General features: G+C 43.6%; 1 protein-coding gene across 2 annotated transcripts; it reads left to right on the forward strand.

The window, feature by feature from the left end:
* The first annotated feature begins 5,406 nt into the window (after window positions 1–5,406).
* pgfa (placental growth factor a) lies at window positions 5,407–18,826 on the forward strand. 2 transcript variants are annotated; one of them, XM_042094848.1, is made up of 7 exons: window positions 5,407–6,004; window positions 14,823–14,856; window positions 16,155–16,360; window positions 17,039–17,118; window positions 17,499–17,528; window positions 17,632–17,697; window positions 18,019–18,826. In XM_042094848.1, the coding sequence occupies exons 1-7, from the start codon at window positions 5,930–5,932 to the stop codon at window positions 18,074–18,076; spliced, it is 549 nt and encodes a 182-aa protein (XP_041950782.1). In that variant the 5' UTR covers window positions 5,407–5,929; the 3' UTR covers window positions 18,077–18,826. The 2 variants fall into 2 exon arrangements, with proteins under 2 accessions (XP_041950782.1, XP_041950783.1); XM_042094849.1 differs by having other exon boundaries at window positions 18,023–18,826.
* The last annotated feature ends 243 nt before the right edge of the window (window positions 18,827–19,069 follow it).

Below are 19,069 nucleotides of genomic sequence, written 5' to 3' on the forward strand. Positions count from 1 at the left end.
GGTCAAATGACTGGGAGAGATCACAGACAGAGAAACGAACAGAAACTAGACTCTTCATGTTCATAGGACCAGATGGAACCTACACCTAAACCTGTAGAATCATACTCAAACGTCACATTTCTGGAGACTGACAAGGCCTAACTAACGTGTGGCAATTACAGAGTTATTGTTATTAAGGATGAATGCTGTGCAGTGTATGGCATATACGGAGTGCTGTCCCTGTAATATGACATATACAGAGTGCTGTCCCTGTAATATCACTTATACAGAGTGCTGTCCCTGTAATGTAACATACTGTATATGGAGTGCTGTCCCTGTAACATGGCATACAGAGTGCTGTCCTTGTAATGGATTCTCTGTAAGTCACCCTTGTGTGGTCAAAAATCTCCAGGCACACTCAGGTGTGAGAAAACACTGCAGATTTATTCACGATACCAGCACTTTCCAGTAAGACTACCCAAAGTTCTCTATAGGCAAGGCCCCATCTTATACATGTTAGTTACATCATAGTAATACAAATCACATGAGTCCTTCTAACTTGAACATACAATGGTCTTTTCCAAAACTCCTCATACATGCAGAAATACAACAATACATGGATACTTTTTGGACAAAGCATGTGATCCTCCTCACACCAAGTCATTAGGCTACTCCAAGAAAGTAAAATAATAGGTCAATACAATACATATACATCCTTCAGCATTTTCTTGTCATAGTATGCTCCCTGTTAGGATATTCCTAATACAGTATTATGCATCCAGGCAGAATACCCCTAACTTGTGACAAAAGGGGTCACATGACCGTTATTAGAAAGTTGTGACATGGAAAGAGCAAATAGCAGACAAAGCAATGCACAGATGCACAGAATTGAATATACAGAAAAGCATACACATAATATATGAAAATGTAATGTTAATCACCTTTATGTAATACATGTAGATTATTCACTTCAACGTAAACATAAACATATTAATAACACTTCAATTGCATAAGATTTTGTTAGTGACCCAACATTTCTACCACACTTCGATAAGAGCATCAGCTAAATGCATTAAAATTACAGTCAGGTATTTTACGTGATTTCAAGCCTATAAAATGTTTTGTCACATTCAGCAATCACCTCCTCACGGCTGCTAGCTGCCCATTCCGTGAGTAGCCTATACCTTGTAGAAAAACCCCGATCTCTGTAGGCAGCCCAGACTCCGAAAACGGGAAACAAACAAAGTGGGGGCTGCCTGTCCCTCAAAAAAACAAAAAACAAAACCCTGCTTCGAATTTCTCTGGGAATACTGAAGGGAGGGGTGAGCTACCTCTCTGGCGTGTTTTGTTTGGTCCTTGGTTAAAATATAATGCATGTTTTTTTGCACAAAAGCGTCTGCTAATAAATTTAAACATAAACACAAACAAACACAACTTCCTGAGCAATCCCTGACTGCACCTTTGATGCAGAAGCATATATATGAGTTTATATTCTTACTATATCGCAATGCCACAGCTTTACCACCCAAATGTTGATACTATACTGAATACTGAAGCAGATGTTTTTGTATGAGAGAGAGCCAAGTAGCCATAACCACAATGCACCTGGGACTTGGAGACTTAAGGGCCTGGCAACTGCCTGTGGGAATAACATCTCGGATTTTTGCCAGTAAAACCCCACGAAATCAAATATCAAACTCTGGACATCTTAAAGGAGCATGTGCAGTTATATCATTCTTCATGACGTTGTCGTTATAGTGTGCGGAGTGGATGAAACTAGTTTTTGCTGTTGTCGTTATACAGCAATTATCATGGGCAGCGTGGATGAGCCTTTAGTCCACCTGTAGGCCAGTGAGTCTGCTGAGCGTCTGTGGATCATGTTATGTAAGTCAGACCTGTGACCTTTAAAGAGGAAATCTCTTTTCCCATGATGCACTGGAGGTCAGGACCCCAGCAATTAAGCCCTGTGTATCCCACAATCCCCCGCATCTCCCACAATTCCACAGGGTGTTCTACCCTGGCAGCACCTGCGGAAAGAAGAGATAACTGGGCGGTGCATAAATCAGCCCATCCACCCCCCACCCCCACCCCAGACTTACTCTATCCGCCAACAGCACCCCCCCACACACACACACACACCAGCCCACCCCAAACTTACTCTATTCGCCAACTTACACCCTCCACCCCCCACCCCCACCCCGACCTCCAAACACACTCGTAAACACATACCCCCCACCCCCCGTCTCCTCTGCTAGTGAGCCTTGTGGTTGGATGGGACCCTGGCGTCGGCACGGTTCCCAAAGACAGGAAGGAACAGCTGTAGGAGTAACCTCTGACCTCAAGAGTGGGAGGGTGACTGACTGGTCCCAGAGCGTTGTCAGGGTCTCGCCATAGAGACTCTCGCCCTGCAGGCTCGCTACTTACACCAGCTCTCACTACTACAGACGCCTTTTCACACCAACTCGTGCTCTCACTACTACAGACACCTTTTCACTCCAAATCGTGCTCTCACTAGTGCGGAAGCCTTTTCACATCAACTCGTGCTCTCACTAGTGCGGACGCCTTTTCACGTCAACTCGTGCTCTCTCTAGTGTGGACGCCTTTTTACACCAACTCGTGCTCTCACTAGTGCGGACGCCTTTTCACGTCAACTTCACTTAACACAACTCACCCTCTCACTACTACAGACGCCTTTTCACACCAACTCGTGCTCTCACTACTACAGACGCCTTTTCACGTCAACTCGTGCTATCTCTAGTGCGGACGCCTTTTCACACCAACTCGTGCTCTCTCTAGTGCTGACGCCTTCTCACACCATCTCGTGCTCTCACTACTACAGACACCTTTTCACAACTCCACACAACACAACTTACCCTCTCACTACTGCAGACACGTTTCCACACCAACTCACTTTCATTATGTAACTTCTACTTGGTAGGGTTTTTGTTATGGGATTGACAGATTGTTTTTGTCTCGTCATTTTGGTTTTCCGAATAGCTGACGCACCATAACGTCTGCAAAATTATACAATGCAAAGGCAAAATTCCAAGCAACAAGGTCAGGTTTACCGGACTGTTGCATGTAATTCAGAAGACAACTTAACTTGTGATCTACTTTAATTACTGAGCTAGCATGCAGTGGCCTGAAAAGTTCAATTCTTGGCTTCCACCATTGTGACATTTAACCCTGAGTTGCTCTGGGGACAATGTCCTTGTAATATAATTGACATACAGTATGTAAGTCGGGTTGGATAAAAGCGTCTGCTAAATGAATAAATGTACATGTAAATGTAATTAGTTCCTGTAATTAAAACCACATCCATCAACTTGTCTTTCCTAGGCACAGACCACTAAGTCATGTCTCCATAGGGGCATTGTATACTTTGGTTAAGTATTTATAAAAAAGATATTTATACTCTTTTGATCCCGTGAGGGAAATTTGGTCTCTGCATTTATCCCAATCTGTGAATTAGTGAAACACACACACAGCACACAGTGTACACACAGTGAGGTGAAGCATACACTAATTCGCGCAGTGAGCTGCCTGCATCAACAGCGGCGCTCGGGAAGCAGTGAGGGGTTAGGTGCCTTGCTCAAGGGCACTTCAGCCGTGCCTACTGGTCGGGGTTCGAACCGGTAACCCTCTGGTTACAGGTCCGAAGTGCTAACCAGTAGGCCACGGCTGCCCAAAAACCATGAAGATCACATTCACACCAAATATCTACTCGGTCACGGTGGAGAGTACCGTACTCACCACTGAGTTGGCATACAGTGCAGTGTGTACATGCAGACAGTGTCCAGACAGTGTCCACTTCCTGGTCAGCTCTGCACCGGATATGGGCCAGGATGAGACCAGCTCGGGGATGGATCTGAGCCAGACACCTTTGCCCTGTGGTTAGTTCCACTCTGTGTGTGTATGTGTGTGTGTGTGTGTGTGTGTGTGCGTGTGTGTGTGTGTGTGTGTATGTGTTAGGGGAGGGGAGTGTGTATCCAGCCAGCTGCATGTTTGACATCTGCAGGGTTCCCCAGTGGCGCGTGATGATGTAATGTTGGGTGGACTGGGGGTGCCCTCAGCGTAGTATCTGCCATTTACTCAGCTACTTCCCATCGCTACGGCGACAGACAAGCAAACAAACGCGGCCCTCTTTACAATAACACTGCTACAAAGTAACCAGTCAAACATAAATATAATCTCTCCCTCTTCCTCTCTCTTTCTCTCTTTGTGTGTGTGTGTGTGTGTGTGTGTGTGTGTGTGTGTGTTTGCTTTTGTGGTGTGTTCTGTGGGAATTCATGTGGGAATGTGTGTAAATAAACAACATTCAGGCGTCTTGCTCTTTACTTCGGCCCTGAATACAACCCATTCTGTCTCACTCTCTCTGTGAGTGTGTAGAGAGTGAAGAATGAAAAATAGAGAGAGTATTCCATTGAGTCTTTAGCACATTAAGCAGCTTTAAGATAAGTGGCTAAATTATATTGTATGGGGGATGATCTGTTTCTCTTATCTGGTGCTGGAGTCATCACATCCTAAGCAGATGGGTCAACTTCATTAGTTTGGTGATGTAGAAGGATGGTACCATTAGCAGGCTGGGACACGTGCACACACACACACACACACACAGTCACACACACACACACACACACACACAGAGTGCATGTGATAAACAGGAGGAAGAGACAGTAGCCAACAGCATTTCACTCTGGTGTAAGAGCCGACTGTTAACTGCTACCGTAGTTTTTGCAAAGTCTACCGCCTGCTTATCTCTTTCAAGCGCCTTGGCTGAGGACCTCTGTGGCTCGTGTACGTTTGTTTACATTTCATTGAGGTATCTTAAGTGCAACCCATCTCCCTCCAGCCCGGAGTGTTATCGCTTCTCCTCGGCAACTATGAGCAGAATGCCACGGAGGATCAGACTCCCCTCTCATTCCAGCGCTCAGTCCTGACATAGCGCCTGGTCACCGGGAACAGATAATCTCTGTTTGTGTGTGCGGCCTGCGGAGGCCGCCTTCGCGGCCATCAATTAATGGAGGGATCAGAGAAAGCACTAAAGACATGGGTGGTAGGAAGATTGATGAGCCCTGAGCGGTATTTTAAAAGGGGTAGTCTTGTAACTCGTTTGGAAAGAGGACTGGGCACTCCATAGCCAGACCTTTAATGGCCTCTAAAACTAATGAACAAGCTTGCAAAAAGGTGCCAAACGTCCCGTTGGGTGATTATTATTCTTAATTTATAGGTGCTAACAATCCCAACAATTTAGCCGACTATTAACTTGCACAAGAGCTCGTCTCTAGATGACGAACGGATGAGTGAGTGACAAAGAGAGAGAAAACATTGAAATGATAGGGAGTCTGACCCAATAATGACTTTCCATCCTGTTTGGCATGACGTCACTCACATGTATTTAGGTTTGCTCCTGGGTAAATTTGTGAAGCAGCCAGACAGAGGAGCCTGCTTGACACGCCTGCCGCTGCCAAGACATCTCCATCACCGCTGTCTGGACACATTCTAGGGAACTAGGCTAGAGGGCACCAACGCAGATTATGGGAGATTGCTGAGGTGCGTCCATCAAAGGAGCTGTGTCTACGAAGCAGAGCAATCATTGCTGTTTAATAACTAGATATCAAATATCACATTACGCTGCCAGTAAGGTTACCTGATGAAAGACTAAAGGCTTAGCCTACACTGTAACTTTTATTAAGTTTCATACAGCCTTGTTTTCTTTTCATTCGTTTATAAGAGCATCGTCGGCTGAAAAGGCAAGTAATTCACGTGAATATCCGGTTGGGATTAGTTTATTAAGGGAGAACGCGAAACCAACTATCTCTTCTCTCCCGTGAAACACGCCTGGCGATGACCGGTCTCTCTCTCCGCCCCGAGTCCTAAAGGGAATTCGCTCCGTTTCTCAAGGGGCAGTCGACATTCACCGTCCCCTGTTGAATGATAGACGCTCGAAATGAAAAGTTTCCTCGGCATCTCTCAGATCTTCGCGACCCTGCTGTTCAACTTCTCACCTGCCCACTGTGCCCAGGTATGTGGAACCCTCAATGTGTTTGTGTCTGCCGGAGGAGCATGAATGATGGGAGCGCTGGAATATCGCGAAGTTAAAAAGAAAAACTTCCGGATAGCTCATTTTTATAGATCTGGCAAAATAATGAAACTGCGCGTATGCAAATGTAGCAGGGCGCGTGCAGCAGTTGGTGTTGTGTAGTTGTGGTATTAAATCTCCCATATTTGGTTTCAAAAAGATAAGAGTTATAGTTCAAGCAGCGAAGTTTAAACAGATTATGATTATTGGGTGTTTGCCTTCTGTCTGTTGATCTTAATTGTGCTTCATGTAATGTTCATGCACCCCGTTGGTGTCACTGTAAATGGTCCTTTCTATTTGCACAGCATGACATAATTAAGGGAATCTCTTTATCTGTGTTATAGCAGTAGCAGTAGCTCATATCTCATTGTAGCTCATATCTCATTGTTAAAAAAAATACTGCAGCCATATAATAATGTAGACATGGCATGGTCAATTTCCTCTGAAAAACTATGATCTTTGCTTTCACATTAGCTGTTGGTAAAACAATAATGTGTCTATGTGACTGGCAGCAAGCTCTCTCTCTCTCTCTGCCAGCTATTTCAAACCCCAACCCACCCCTTACCTCATTTTTCAAGCTCATAAAAAAGGAAAAAACATATCAGGCTAATTCTTCCTGATTTAGTTGGAATACAATTGAATTTTCTGTGAAGATCATAGCTACTGTATGTCAGTGGTGTGGAAGGGGTTGCAGTAGCAAAACAAAGACTGCGTGCCAGCTAGGAGGCTTCAGCTGATAAAGACCAAAAGAAATCCAAGAGATTGAGTGAAAGAGTGGAAGACTCTGGTAATGTGTATGTGTGTTTGTATGTGTGTGCATGTCTGTGTATGTGTGCACGGTGCGCACGGTGTGTGTGTGTGTGTGTGTGTATGTGCACATGTGTGTTTGTGTTTGTAAGTGTTTGGGTATTGTGGGCTTGCCTGCACCACTTCTACTTCTACCTCTTCATTCAACAGTAGGGCGCTCTGTAGGATGGTGTAGTAGGGTGCTCCATCAGCCCTGTACAGTAGGAAGCTCTGCTTCATCAGCCCTGTACAGTAGGGTGCTCTGCTCCATCAGCTCTGTACAGTAGGAAGCTCTGCTCCATCAGCTCTGTACAGTAGGAAGCTCTGTAGGATGGTGTAGTAGGGTGCTCTTCTCCATCAGCCCTGTACAGTAGGGTGCCCTGCTCCATCAGCTCTGTACAGTAGGAAGCTCTGTAGGATGGTGTAGTAGGGTGCTCTGCTCCATCAGCCCTGTACAGTAGGATGCTCCATCAGCCCTGTACAGTAGGGTGCTCCATCAGCCCTATACAGTAGGACGCTCTGCTCCATCAGCCCTGCACAGTAGGGTGCTCTGCTCCATCAGCTCTGCCTCCTCCCTCTATCAGCACCATGGGCACCCTGAACCCCACCCCCAGATGGAACCTTATTCTGGAACAAATCCGCCCGTGATCACTGGCCGCTTGACCAGCACCAGCATCCACCATGGTCCTCTGATCCAGCTGCTATCTGGAACATGACACCAGAACTGTTGTAGAACCACCACCTCTGATCCAGCTGCTATCTGGGACATGACACCAGAACTGTTTCAGAACCACCGCCTCTGATCCAGCTGCTATGTAGGACATGACACCAGAACTGTTTCAGAACCATCGCCTCTGATCCAGCTGCTATGTAGGACATGACATTTATTTTTCGACTAACTGCCTCCAGCCGGCTCTCCACCAGCGAGGATGTTTTATGTCCCCGTCTGTGGCCCTTGCCGAAGAGACCCATTAAAACCCAAACGATGTGATTAATCAGAGCCCTGGAACAAGCCCAGATGTGGCCTACCAAAACCCACACCATGTGGGAGAGGAAGGCCTGCCGAAACCCATGCTGTGTGAGAGTGAAAGGCCTTACTGGCGAGCCTAGTTTATGGGCCTGTCCTCTCGTACCCGGTTACCGGGCTGTGAGGTTTGTCAGAGTTATCACGCGCCTGAAGACTTTATGGCCAACAGCAGTGCTCTAATGTGTGACTCGACACCACAGAGAGGTGGAGAATACAGTAATACAGAGAGGGAGAGTTACAATGAGAATATGGCAGAAGATATGGCGGAAGAGTGAGAATATGGACAGAGAAAGAGAGAGAGAGAGAGAGAGAGTCACAATGGAATATTCCACTGGGCCATATTCTACTGGGCCCTGTTGAAAGCCCCCTATCTCTCGCTCTTCCCTGTGAGTGCATTGGAGCCCCCAACTGACGCCCCCCGACCCCCCAAACTACCCCCCCCCCCCCCACCTCTCTACTCTCCTCTGTGTGTGTGCATTGGAGCCCGCAACTCACCCACCCCCCACGCTCCTCTCTGAGTGTGCATCGGAGCCTGTATGCCCTGCCCCTCTGGTCAGTGCTCAGTATGTGTGTGTGTGTGTGTGAGTCCGGCCCACTTGGTTCCGCTCGGCCCGCCCGTCACTCCGGCCCCACCAATCGTCTCATTAGTGCCCTCCGTGGGCCCGGCCGCCATATGGGCAGAAGTCCAGACAGGCCCCGCGGCAGGAACTAACGACCCTGACAGCAGCACGGGTCAGGCGCTGCTGCCCAAAAGACGGGCCTCCCTGTGCGGGGAGCCCAGAACCTGAACCTGATGCAGGCCAGTGGGCTATACAGCTCAGCTATCTCAGGGCTACCCCCTCATTGCCTCCATTGTGCATGGTCACAGAGAGAGAGAGAGAGAGAGAGAGAGAGAAAGAGAGAAAGAGAGAGAGAGAGAGAGACAGGGAGAAAGAGAAAGAGAGATACCCACTAGGTCGGTAACTGTGTGTGTGTGTGTGTGTGCGTGTATACATCCGGAACGATGCCCCTTTTACCTCAGAGTATGCTGTCACACACACACACACACATACACACACACACAAAGATAAACATTTCCTGTCGTGTCTTTTTATGCTCTGCTCAGCAGGGCACTCCGTGGCTGGCAACCGTCTCCATGGTGACAGACCCCAGATTTTTTGCCCTGGAAAAAAAAAAAAGCGAGAGAAGGAATGTTTTAGGTAAGGGCAGTTACGTGCAGACTAGCTCGTGCAGAGGATTTCTGGCAGCCTCGCACTTGCTGTGTTGTCTTACCGCTAACCACCTAACAATACGCTGGGACTGAAGCAGTCTGCTGACAGGAGCAGGGCAAGGATTGCTGACACGATCAGACTGATAAGACCCATACCAAAACAAGATTCAAGTATCACATCTGCTAATCAAAGCAGTGCATTGATCTGACCTCTAGGGCATATGAAAGGATCAGGGGCCTCTAGGGCATGTAAAAGGATCAGGTGTTAGAAAAAAAAGTTCAGTTTAAACTGTGGGAGCCAGTTGCAGTCCAATTCCTTGCTCCAGTTTCCAGAATGTAGATTAAGCCTAGTCCGCTCCAGTTGCCATAGTGCTCGCACTAAAGGGATTAAGTTCTAGCTATGCCCTGTGAAGTGCCTGAAGACATATTCATATGCCATTATGTAAATAAAATTGAATTGAATTGAATTGAATTGAATTGAACTGAACTGAACTGAACTGAACTGAACTGAATTTAACTGAATCCATGTCCGGTCTTGAAACTGGTCCTGGGTGTGTTTGACCTTCTTCCATGCACATAGCCAACTCTCATGCTAGGCAAGAGTAGGTGACCATATGGAACAGGACCCCACAAGCAGCCCGATCCTAAAAAGATGATGCACTGAAAACCATATGAGTGTAATGAGGATGTTACATTGACAAGAACAGAGACAAATGTTTCAGTTTCAGCTCAGCCCGTGCTCAGTATTGCCTGTTTTAAAAGAGTAGAGAGCAGGAGTCTGGGGTGGCCAGTCAGGAGAGCATTGCAGTAGTCAACCCTGCAAGATACAGTATGAAGGCATGAACAAGTTTATCTAAATCTTGCCCCAAGACAAAATCTCAGATCTTGTCTTTAATTACATTAGATGCAGAAAAAGCATTTGATTTAGTTAGCTGGCCATTTATGTTTGAGGTTTTTAATAAAAATAGGTTTAAATAAAACATTCTGTTTATGGTTAAAAGCAATATATAGAAATCCAACCTCTAGAATAAAAACGAATGGTACTTTATCTAGAAATATTAAAATACAAAGAGGTACTAGGCAAGGAGACCCTCTCTCTCCTCTTTTATTTGCAATATATATTGAGGTGCTAGCAGCAACAATAAGACAAAACACATGTATAAAAGGGATACATATAGGACAAGATGTACATAAACTAGATGTACTGCAGAGCGGTACAAAATATGACCGCCGCCCAGTCCAGCACATTTTTTCCACAAAAAGAAATCACACTGAAAGGCCTATATGATTCTAACTGTCTCACTAAATTGCATTATCCACACTCAATTCTCACTGGTATCTGCTAGACAACAAGTACCAAAACATGATTAGTTCATAGATTTTACATGTAAAATTCATTTTATACAACCCCACCTCCATCTTGCCTGTTCATAATTCTGAGAAATTCTTGATTGTTTGTGTTATGTTTATGTTATGTGTGTGTGTGTGTGTGTGTGTGTGTGTGTGTGTGTGTGCGTGCTTGTGTGTGTGCCTGCATATGTGCCTGTGCATGCAAGCGTACATATGTCTACTGTGTGAGTATGTGTCATACGTATGATTACTGTGAATGTATGTGTGGGTGTGTGTGTATCTGTTTGTGCACATGTGTGCACATGAAATGGGTTAACATGACCCCTGGAGGCAAACATACGGAAAAAATCATCCTAGGCCCTACAGTTCTCAAGATATTCACAGAGAACTGTGTCTGCCCTACCCTCCTTTCGGGGGGTCCTGTCCAGCGGGGGGGCTACAGATCAAAACGAAAAATGACGGTTCCATGCTATCCATGTGGGGGTACATGCCCACCAAGTTTTGTGTACCCCGGTCTTTCAGTGTCCCGGGAATCCTTGTTGGTGTACGTCACTAAATGTACACATAAATTAATTTATTGTAAGGCCCCCCATGAACGAAAGTACACAAAACTTGGCATGCATTCGGAGGGTGTCATAATGATCCTACACTTTTAATTTTGTGCAGTTTTGACCTTGTCAGCCAGAGATATCGTGATGAAAACACCTCATTTTTGGCCCCTTGAGATCAACAAAAATGGTCCTCCTAAACCCTACGGTTTTCGAGATATTCACAGAAAACTGTGTCTGCCCTACCCTCCTTTCGGGGGGTCCAGTCCAGCGGGGGGGCTATAGATCAAAACGAAAAACGATGGTTCCATGCTATCCATGTGGGGTTACATGCCCACCAAGTTTCGTGTACCCCGGTCTTTCAGTGTCCCGGGAATCATTGACAGAAATTTGGGCATGCGAAAAAGAAAAAAGAAAAAATCTGACTAAACCTATATGACCGCCGCTTCGCTGCGTAATTAGCATTATATGCAGACGATATTATAGTTTATTTAGCAGAACCAGACGAATCAGTGCCGGAGTTAAAGAAAACAATCCAAGAATATAAACACTTTCAGGATATAAGGTAAATGAACATAACTGTGAAACCTTAAATAATTGGGAAAGAAATTACACAAGAGGTCAAAGACTGCTATAACTTTAAATATGTGCAGAAGATAAAATATCTGGGTATCTACATAAGTAAGAAACTGAATGATCTGTATGAGAATAACTATGGCGTGCTGGAGCATAAGATAGATAGATAGATAGATAGATACTTTATTATCCCCTTGGGGAAATTTGTCTTGGACTTCTCAGAAATTCTGACCCAATACAGACACAGAGACATGGACATAAAAGGCTAATAACAGACAGTATAATTAAATAAATAAAGTAATAAAAACAGAAACCTCTTGCTGAACCTGATGGCTGAGGGCGCTTATTTGCGGTGTTTGTTAAGGAGTGTTATTTATATGGGGATAAAGGAGTTTCTGAATCTATTCAGTCTACAGTGGGGGACTCTGAAACGCCTGCCTGATGGCAGCAACTCATATTGTGCATGCAGGACTTGAGAGGGATCAGAAAGAATTATGTCTGCTTGCTTTAACACACATTGATCGAAAATAAACTGAGGGTTGTTATACTGTTTCAGACCAATGACTTTCATGGCTGTGTGGACTAGATAGTTTAGCTTTGATTTTAATGCAACTGGAGAATAATACCAGAAGGAATGTTCGGAAGGGTGGAAACTGTTAAAATGGTGGTCCTCCCAAGATTTTTATTTTTGTTTCAGGCATTACCATTGGCACTCTTAGAATCCCAGTTTAAGGTATGGAACAAATTGATTTCTAATTTCATTTGGAATAATAGAAGACATAGAATGAAATTAAAATCTTTAACTCAACAAAGGGAAGAAGGGGGGGTTAGGTGTGCCAAACTTACAAAACTACTTTTATGCAACACAAATTCAAACAATAATGATATGGATGAACAAGGAAGTAGAAACTAAGTGGATTAGAATAGAAACAGAATTGGCAACTGTATCATTAGGGACTTTACCTTTCCTAGGGAAAAAGACTCAAAATCTTCACACGGGTCAAAATTTTAGCATTTTGAACACAATAAGAACTTGGAAACGAATTTGTAAAAAACTAAAAATAAAGACTGATTATGTATATCTCAGGGAGATGGCTCATGACCCAGACTTTCTACCAAACAGATTGGACCAAATCTTGAACGGTTGGGCTAATTAATATAAGGATTAATATCATTCTCACAAGTTTTGAACAAACACATGGTGGATACATATGAAAATATAGCTTCAAGATACGACTTAGATAAAAAACACTTCTTCAAATATCTACAGGTCAGAAGTTATGTTAAGGAAAACTTAGCGGAGTAAACAGAAAATGATTTAGTACAATATTTAATTAAGAATAGGAATACAGGTAAGGGGAATATTGAATATACAAAATACTCCAAAAACTCACCTTGGTAAAGGTTGAAGTTAAAGAAAAATGGGGAAAAGAGTTGAAAATTTATATTACAATGGAAAGTTGAGTCACTAAAAGGAAATATTCAAAAACACAATCAAAATATTGGAATGAATTTGCGTGGAAATTACAACAGAGATTTTTTATTACACCTGACAAATGCGGGAAATCTCAGCCGTTAGGGACTAGTTGTTGGAGAAGCTGTGGAGAGCAAAACGCAAATTATAGCCATATTTGTTTCTTATGCCCAGTACTAAAAACATTCTGGAAGGCGATAAAATATATTTTTGAGTTGCAACAGATTAGAAAACCTTTTAGGTATAGGCCTGTCCAAGAAAATAGAACCTAAATATAAAAAAATTTTCAATATAATACGTATATCTGCAATAAGACAACTAACAAGGGGATGGAAACAAGAAAAAGCACCATTTGTGTAAGTGGCATAGCACAATAGAAAACATTTTTGATATGGAAAGACTTACCTTTAGAGTTAGGAACCAACTTAGTAAATGGAATAAGTTATACCCCAAAAAAATACTACATAAAATAATTATTTCTTTCAATAATAGAAATTATATGCACACATCGGTCAACAACACATATAACTCCACACAGGACAAGAAAACACATGTAGGCTTAAACACCCCCCTATAAATGGCCAAAAATGCTCCTATAAATACTTAAAAACAAGTACAATTGCACATATTATAAAATACACAAGTAGGCTCAAATACCACTTCCTTCTTTCCCTCCCCCTTTTTTCCGTGTGTCATGTTTTGTTTTGTATAAGTTTTTCTATCTTTTTTTTGTCATGTATTTTCTTATTTCTTTTTTTTAGGTATAAAATAACAAAAAACAAAAATTGCAATGTAACATGTGAAATAAGTGAAGTGGGTACCTTACATGGATGTAGATAAACGATTGCAATAAAGTATATAAAAAAAAAGATCTTGTCTGCGATGCGTACCGGTCTTGGCCTTAGCACACAGTGAGTGAAGCGATCTACCTTTGCTCATTTAGTACGAGGAATGCAGACACTTGAGGGGTGAGGGTTGGGGGGAGGTGTGTGTGTGTGGGAGGGGGGGGACACAGGTGTGTGCCTGAATTTCGGTGGTCATGAGGCCTACTTCTGCAGTAGTGCCACTCTCCACCACTAGGAGGCAGTAGTGTGTAGTCTCCTGGTGCATGAATGCCAGCCTGCTCTTGGGCAAAGATGGTTGATTACGAAGATACTTCCTGAGAGGCCATTTCCTGTCCCCTGAAATGTATGCAAATAGGGCAGCAGTAGTACACGCCCCGCACGAGGGGGGGCCACTATCCTCCATTTATGCAGTGATCAGGCTCCCTTTTTAACATTGAGGTCTATGGCAGAATCCAAGAATTTCCCAGAATTTGTCAAAGCCTTATTTTTCTGAGCAATGGATGCACATTTCGGACACGGTATCATGATCTCCAATCCCTCCAAACTGAACCAGAGCCCGTCTCTGACTGAACTCCACTTTGCGCTCATAGACATGAACTAGGACGACCCATCTTGCTACGCATTAATTATCTTTGTCTTGGATATGAATGAGTGTGCCCTGGATGTAAACAAATGAGTGTATATGAGACAGGAAGCAGATGACTGACTGAATGGTGTGTGAATGGTGTGTATGAGACAGGAAGCAGATGACTGACTGAATGGTCCTGACTGACTGACTGAATGGTCCTTCCCATATGAATATGCATTTGTGACCTCTGGGCTGTTATTTGCGCCATTTTGTCCATCACAAAAGCTGTCAGCTGTGTGTTGGTGATCTTCATGAGCCCTTAATGAGGAGTGACTTATCAGTGACATGTATGCTGATTTCATTCTCTTGTCTTTCAGGCTTCTACCTCCCTCAGCAAAAACCAGAGTAAAGGTGAGTGATAGCATGTGTACCAGACTGCATCCATTTCACACTTGCATGTATTTCATACAGCTGTAACCACTGCCAAAGTTACAAAAAAAAGTAAATAATGACTCTGTTACTAGAATCATGATTTCAGCATATAATCTGCAGTTTGTCTACAGAATTTTTATATTCAACAGCATTCGCATTAGCTATAAACCAGCTAATCATCAACATAATATGCAATTTGTTCATAATGTGTAACAGGCTTTGTTATCCACACTGACTTGCAACTGAGGCAATGTCCAATCAAGCATAGTAAATTAAATTTTTGAATTCAGTGTTATTCATTATAGTGCTGTGAACAACAGTTTCAAGGCACTTTATAGAGCTCAAGGCCTATAAACTCTGAAAAAGGGCCAGAAAATAACACACAAAGTAGCAGAGAAAGAGCAATGAGAAATGATGAAGAAAAAGAAGTCTTTAAATCAGTATTGAATAGAGAAAGATAAGTATTTAAAGGGAAACTTGGCTACTTTTTCAACATAATAAACCCGTTTAGAAATCATTTGGATGGTTAAATGACCTGTTCCGGTGAAAATGGTGACTTTTCCCGCTGCCCCTAGCGTCCCCAGACAGAAAACCCACCTTGCAACATTGAGACTACCTTCCCGGAAAGGGAAGTGAGAAACTGTTTCTTACCTTGTAACATCCACATTATTCTGCCGAACTTATGCTAACTGTTTCGCTAGCTTGTAAACAAATCCATGTGCATATCATTACCTTTTTTCCACAGTTTGAAATAGCATAATGCACAATTTCTCCAGCAGAGGGGGAAATATAGCTAATCCTGCCAAGTTTCCCTTTAAATCCAGGTTAAGGTCAGGTTATGGAGGCCTTTTAATGTGAGAAGCACAATTTTGAGCTTAAAGGTACACTATGCAATATTTTTACCTTAATATAACCTCTTCAAAGCCAATTTGATGGTAAATGAACTTGTAATAGTGCAATCGTTCACCTAGCATAGCCATAGAGCATAGCTGTAGCTGGTTGCTGCCGAGAGAACCAGTAATGCAACTTCAAGAAATTGTCGACCTGAAGACATCTTGCGAGAATCGTGAAACATACCTTGTCAGTAGATATAGCTTTTTGGAGATATAGTTTTTGGGGGTAAGGTGCAGGGTAAGGTGAAGAGAGTAAGGTGCAGGGTAAGGTGAAGAGAGTAAGGTGCAGGGTAAGGTGAAGAGTCTATCTAGTGTCTCGCTGCTCTGCTGTATGACTTACGGAGCTCCCTCTCTCTCTCTCCACCTGTGTGTGTCCCTGCGCAGTGATGACGCCGCTGCTGTTCCATGAGGTGTGGGGGCGCAGCCTGTGCCGCACGCTGGAGAGCATGGTGGAGGTGGAGCAGGAGTACCCTGGCGTGGTCGAGTACGTCTTCAGCCCCGGCTGCGTTCTTCTACGACGCTGCTCCGGTTGCTGTAGTGACGAGAACCTGGAGTGCCACCCCACTCTCACCCATAACGTCACCATGCAGGTAATTGAGGCTGTCGCTATGACTACCCATGGCAGCTGATTCTGGGATGGTTTAAACCGACATTTTTTCCACAGTCCACTGCTGCTTAGCTACAGAGGTTAATGTCTAACGTTAATGTATTTGCCCACGGTATTGCTGCGAGAATCTTCTGAGCTCATCGCTCACGTCAACTCTGGTGGATTCATCACACATTTAGCTCATTAACTCACACATTCTACAGGTTTAGATCAAGCAATATCTCTTTGGCATGTCATGATATACAATGGCTTTACATGTTATAAGTTATAACACATTGATATTTTTAATGACATAATAAATGCTAAATACATTAGAATATCCTCTGTTTATTCCTCTTGGTTGACCTTAAGATCAGTGTGCATCGTTTTATATAGCGACCTTCGGTTTGAGAAAGATAATATACAAATAAAAAGTATTATGAATTTGTTAAGCATTATTAAAATTATTAACGTTGTTTATAAGTTTTATGCACATTTGAATTAATTGTATGCACCATAAGTTCTTTACCTGTAACCATATACCATAGTTGCCTTGTGTTTTCCCTTTGGCTAATAACTGTATCCACATTGCCCCTTTGGTGTCCCGTTGCCTTGTGTTTGCCCCTTTTGGTTCATAACTGTGTCCTGTTGCCTGATGGGTATTTGTCCCCCTGTCCCACAGCTCCTGAGGATAACTCCCTCTGAGAAAACCAGGAGCTACGTAGAGCTCAGCTTCATGGAGCATGACACCTGTGAATGCAGGTAGGACCTCCTACAGTGGATCTGGGACAGATACAGACCAGTTCTAGAGTCAACTGTTCTTATTATAACTCACATATCAACTGAACTCTAGAACTCAATTGTTGTCTTTAGAACTCAACTGTTCTTTTTAGAGCTCAACTTGGCCAGAGCCTCTGAACTTGGCTATTCTCTTTAGAACTCTCCTCTTTGTTATCCATTCAGACCAAACACTTTGAATTCTCTTCAACTTTATTCATATCAGTCATTATGACATTTTCAAACACTATGAATGACCAATATTATAACAGATCATTATTTATCCTGTACCCTCTGCCATCAGTAAAGTTAGATTTTTTTGTGTGTTTACCCCCCCCCCCCCCCCCCCAAACAAAAAAAAACAGGCCAAAGAGGAGTTATTTGACCAACAAGAGGTAAGTGGGTTGGGTCATGGTCAGCTTGTTTATCTGAGGATAAGAAAAACATGTTGTTACTGTTTTTATTGTTCCTTTATGTGCTGTGACCTTTTCAATGTAGTGGACGCAGGCTGGGGGGACGAGCCAGGAGGCGAAAACACAGGAAACAAGGGAAAAACTGTGGCAAGTAAGTGCTGCACTGCCCTCTTCTGGTCATCTGCATGTACATCCAGGATTTCTCTTGGCAGTACAGTGTGTGATGCTGCTTGACTGGCCTTCATGTTTTCAAAAACCCTTTGCTGAAAACAATTAGCCTGCAGTTCCTAGCATTTTTGATATGGCTGTATTTACATTTTCAAACGAGGGAGGTGTATGGTGCCTCAAAAGTTTATTACCTCATTGAATTGTATTTTTTTCCTGATTACTTCCTGGAAGTGTTATTGTGAAGTGTTATTGTGATGATTATTTGTTCACTCCTACGAGGAAAGTGAAGATAGTTCTCTTGTTGGCAGGTGTGTTCATCCACGCAGCGTCTAGCGGGGACCTCTGCTTCACCCTCAGATTGACCGCGGGCTGCTGCCGGCCTTGGCACCACGTCAACCCGCACGCCCCATGCCCACAATGACATCATAAGAACACTAACTTCAATGAACAGCATGCCTGATCCATCAGCACACGTGCACGCATGCATCCGGAACAGGAGTGACATCATCACCTTAACATCTCAGATGATTCTATTGAACAGCTCTAGGCTCTGACAGGCTAGGGGCCAGATCTGGGCCACAAGTCAGCCAGTTACCATCTAGATCATCCTGCCATTTAAAACATTGACACAGAATGATTTTCTAAGACACCTTTGGGACCGATTTGACCTTAACCAGATGCATTTCACAGATCTTTTGATAGACTATGACCCCCATCCTCATACTACCATCCCTGTGTTGACTGATCGACATAAGAGAAGTAGCCTAATGTATGAGACAGGTCTAGTTTCTGTGGGTGTCTACCTGTTTTGGACCACAGCAGCTGAAAGAGATCCCTTTATAGGCTATAGCCTATCTGAGACAAGGACACACAATACCTTTATCCCCGCAGACAGATCGTCTGCCAGCATACTAAACAATACTACCTGTGTGGGTTGGACCCAAGGGGATGTCGGCTTATGGGGAGTGGATGAAATAGCACCAATGCAGAGGGCTGGACTGTCTGAAAATGAATATTATGTAAATAAAGTATGTTGAGTTCTTGATTAAGTTTATGTTGAATGATGGACTTGTAAATATGTCCTAATGTGTTATTAAATGTATGCAATCATCCTTGATATGTCAACTTATCACTTATTTGCCATGATATATCTAAAGACCTAAATCCATGCCTTATAGTTTGGCATGAAACTAAATTAGGAAATTAGTAATTGAGTAGCCTATATCATTAGGGTGGAGTTGGAAACTCAGGACAACGTGGGGTTCCCTGTCACCCCCGGGTTAAGCTGGGGATGCAGCGTGAGCTCGATTATGTAATTGCAACAGTGTACAGGCAGTAGCCTACTACGTCTTGAT

This window comes from Alosa sapidissima, chromosome 6 (assembly GCF_018492685.1).
Source record: "Alosa sapidissima isolate fAloSap1 chromosome 6, fAloSap1.pri, whole genome shotgun sequence".
Lineage (NCBI taxonomy): Eukaryota > Metazoa > Chordata > Actinopteri > Clupeiformes > Clupeidae > Alosa > Alosa sapidissima.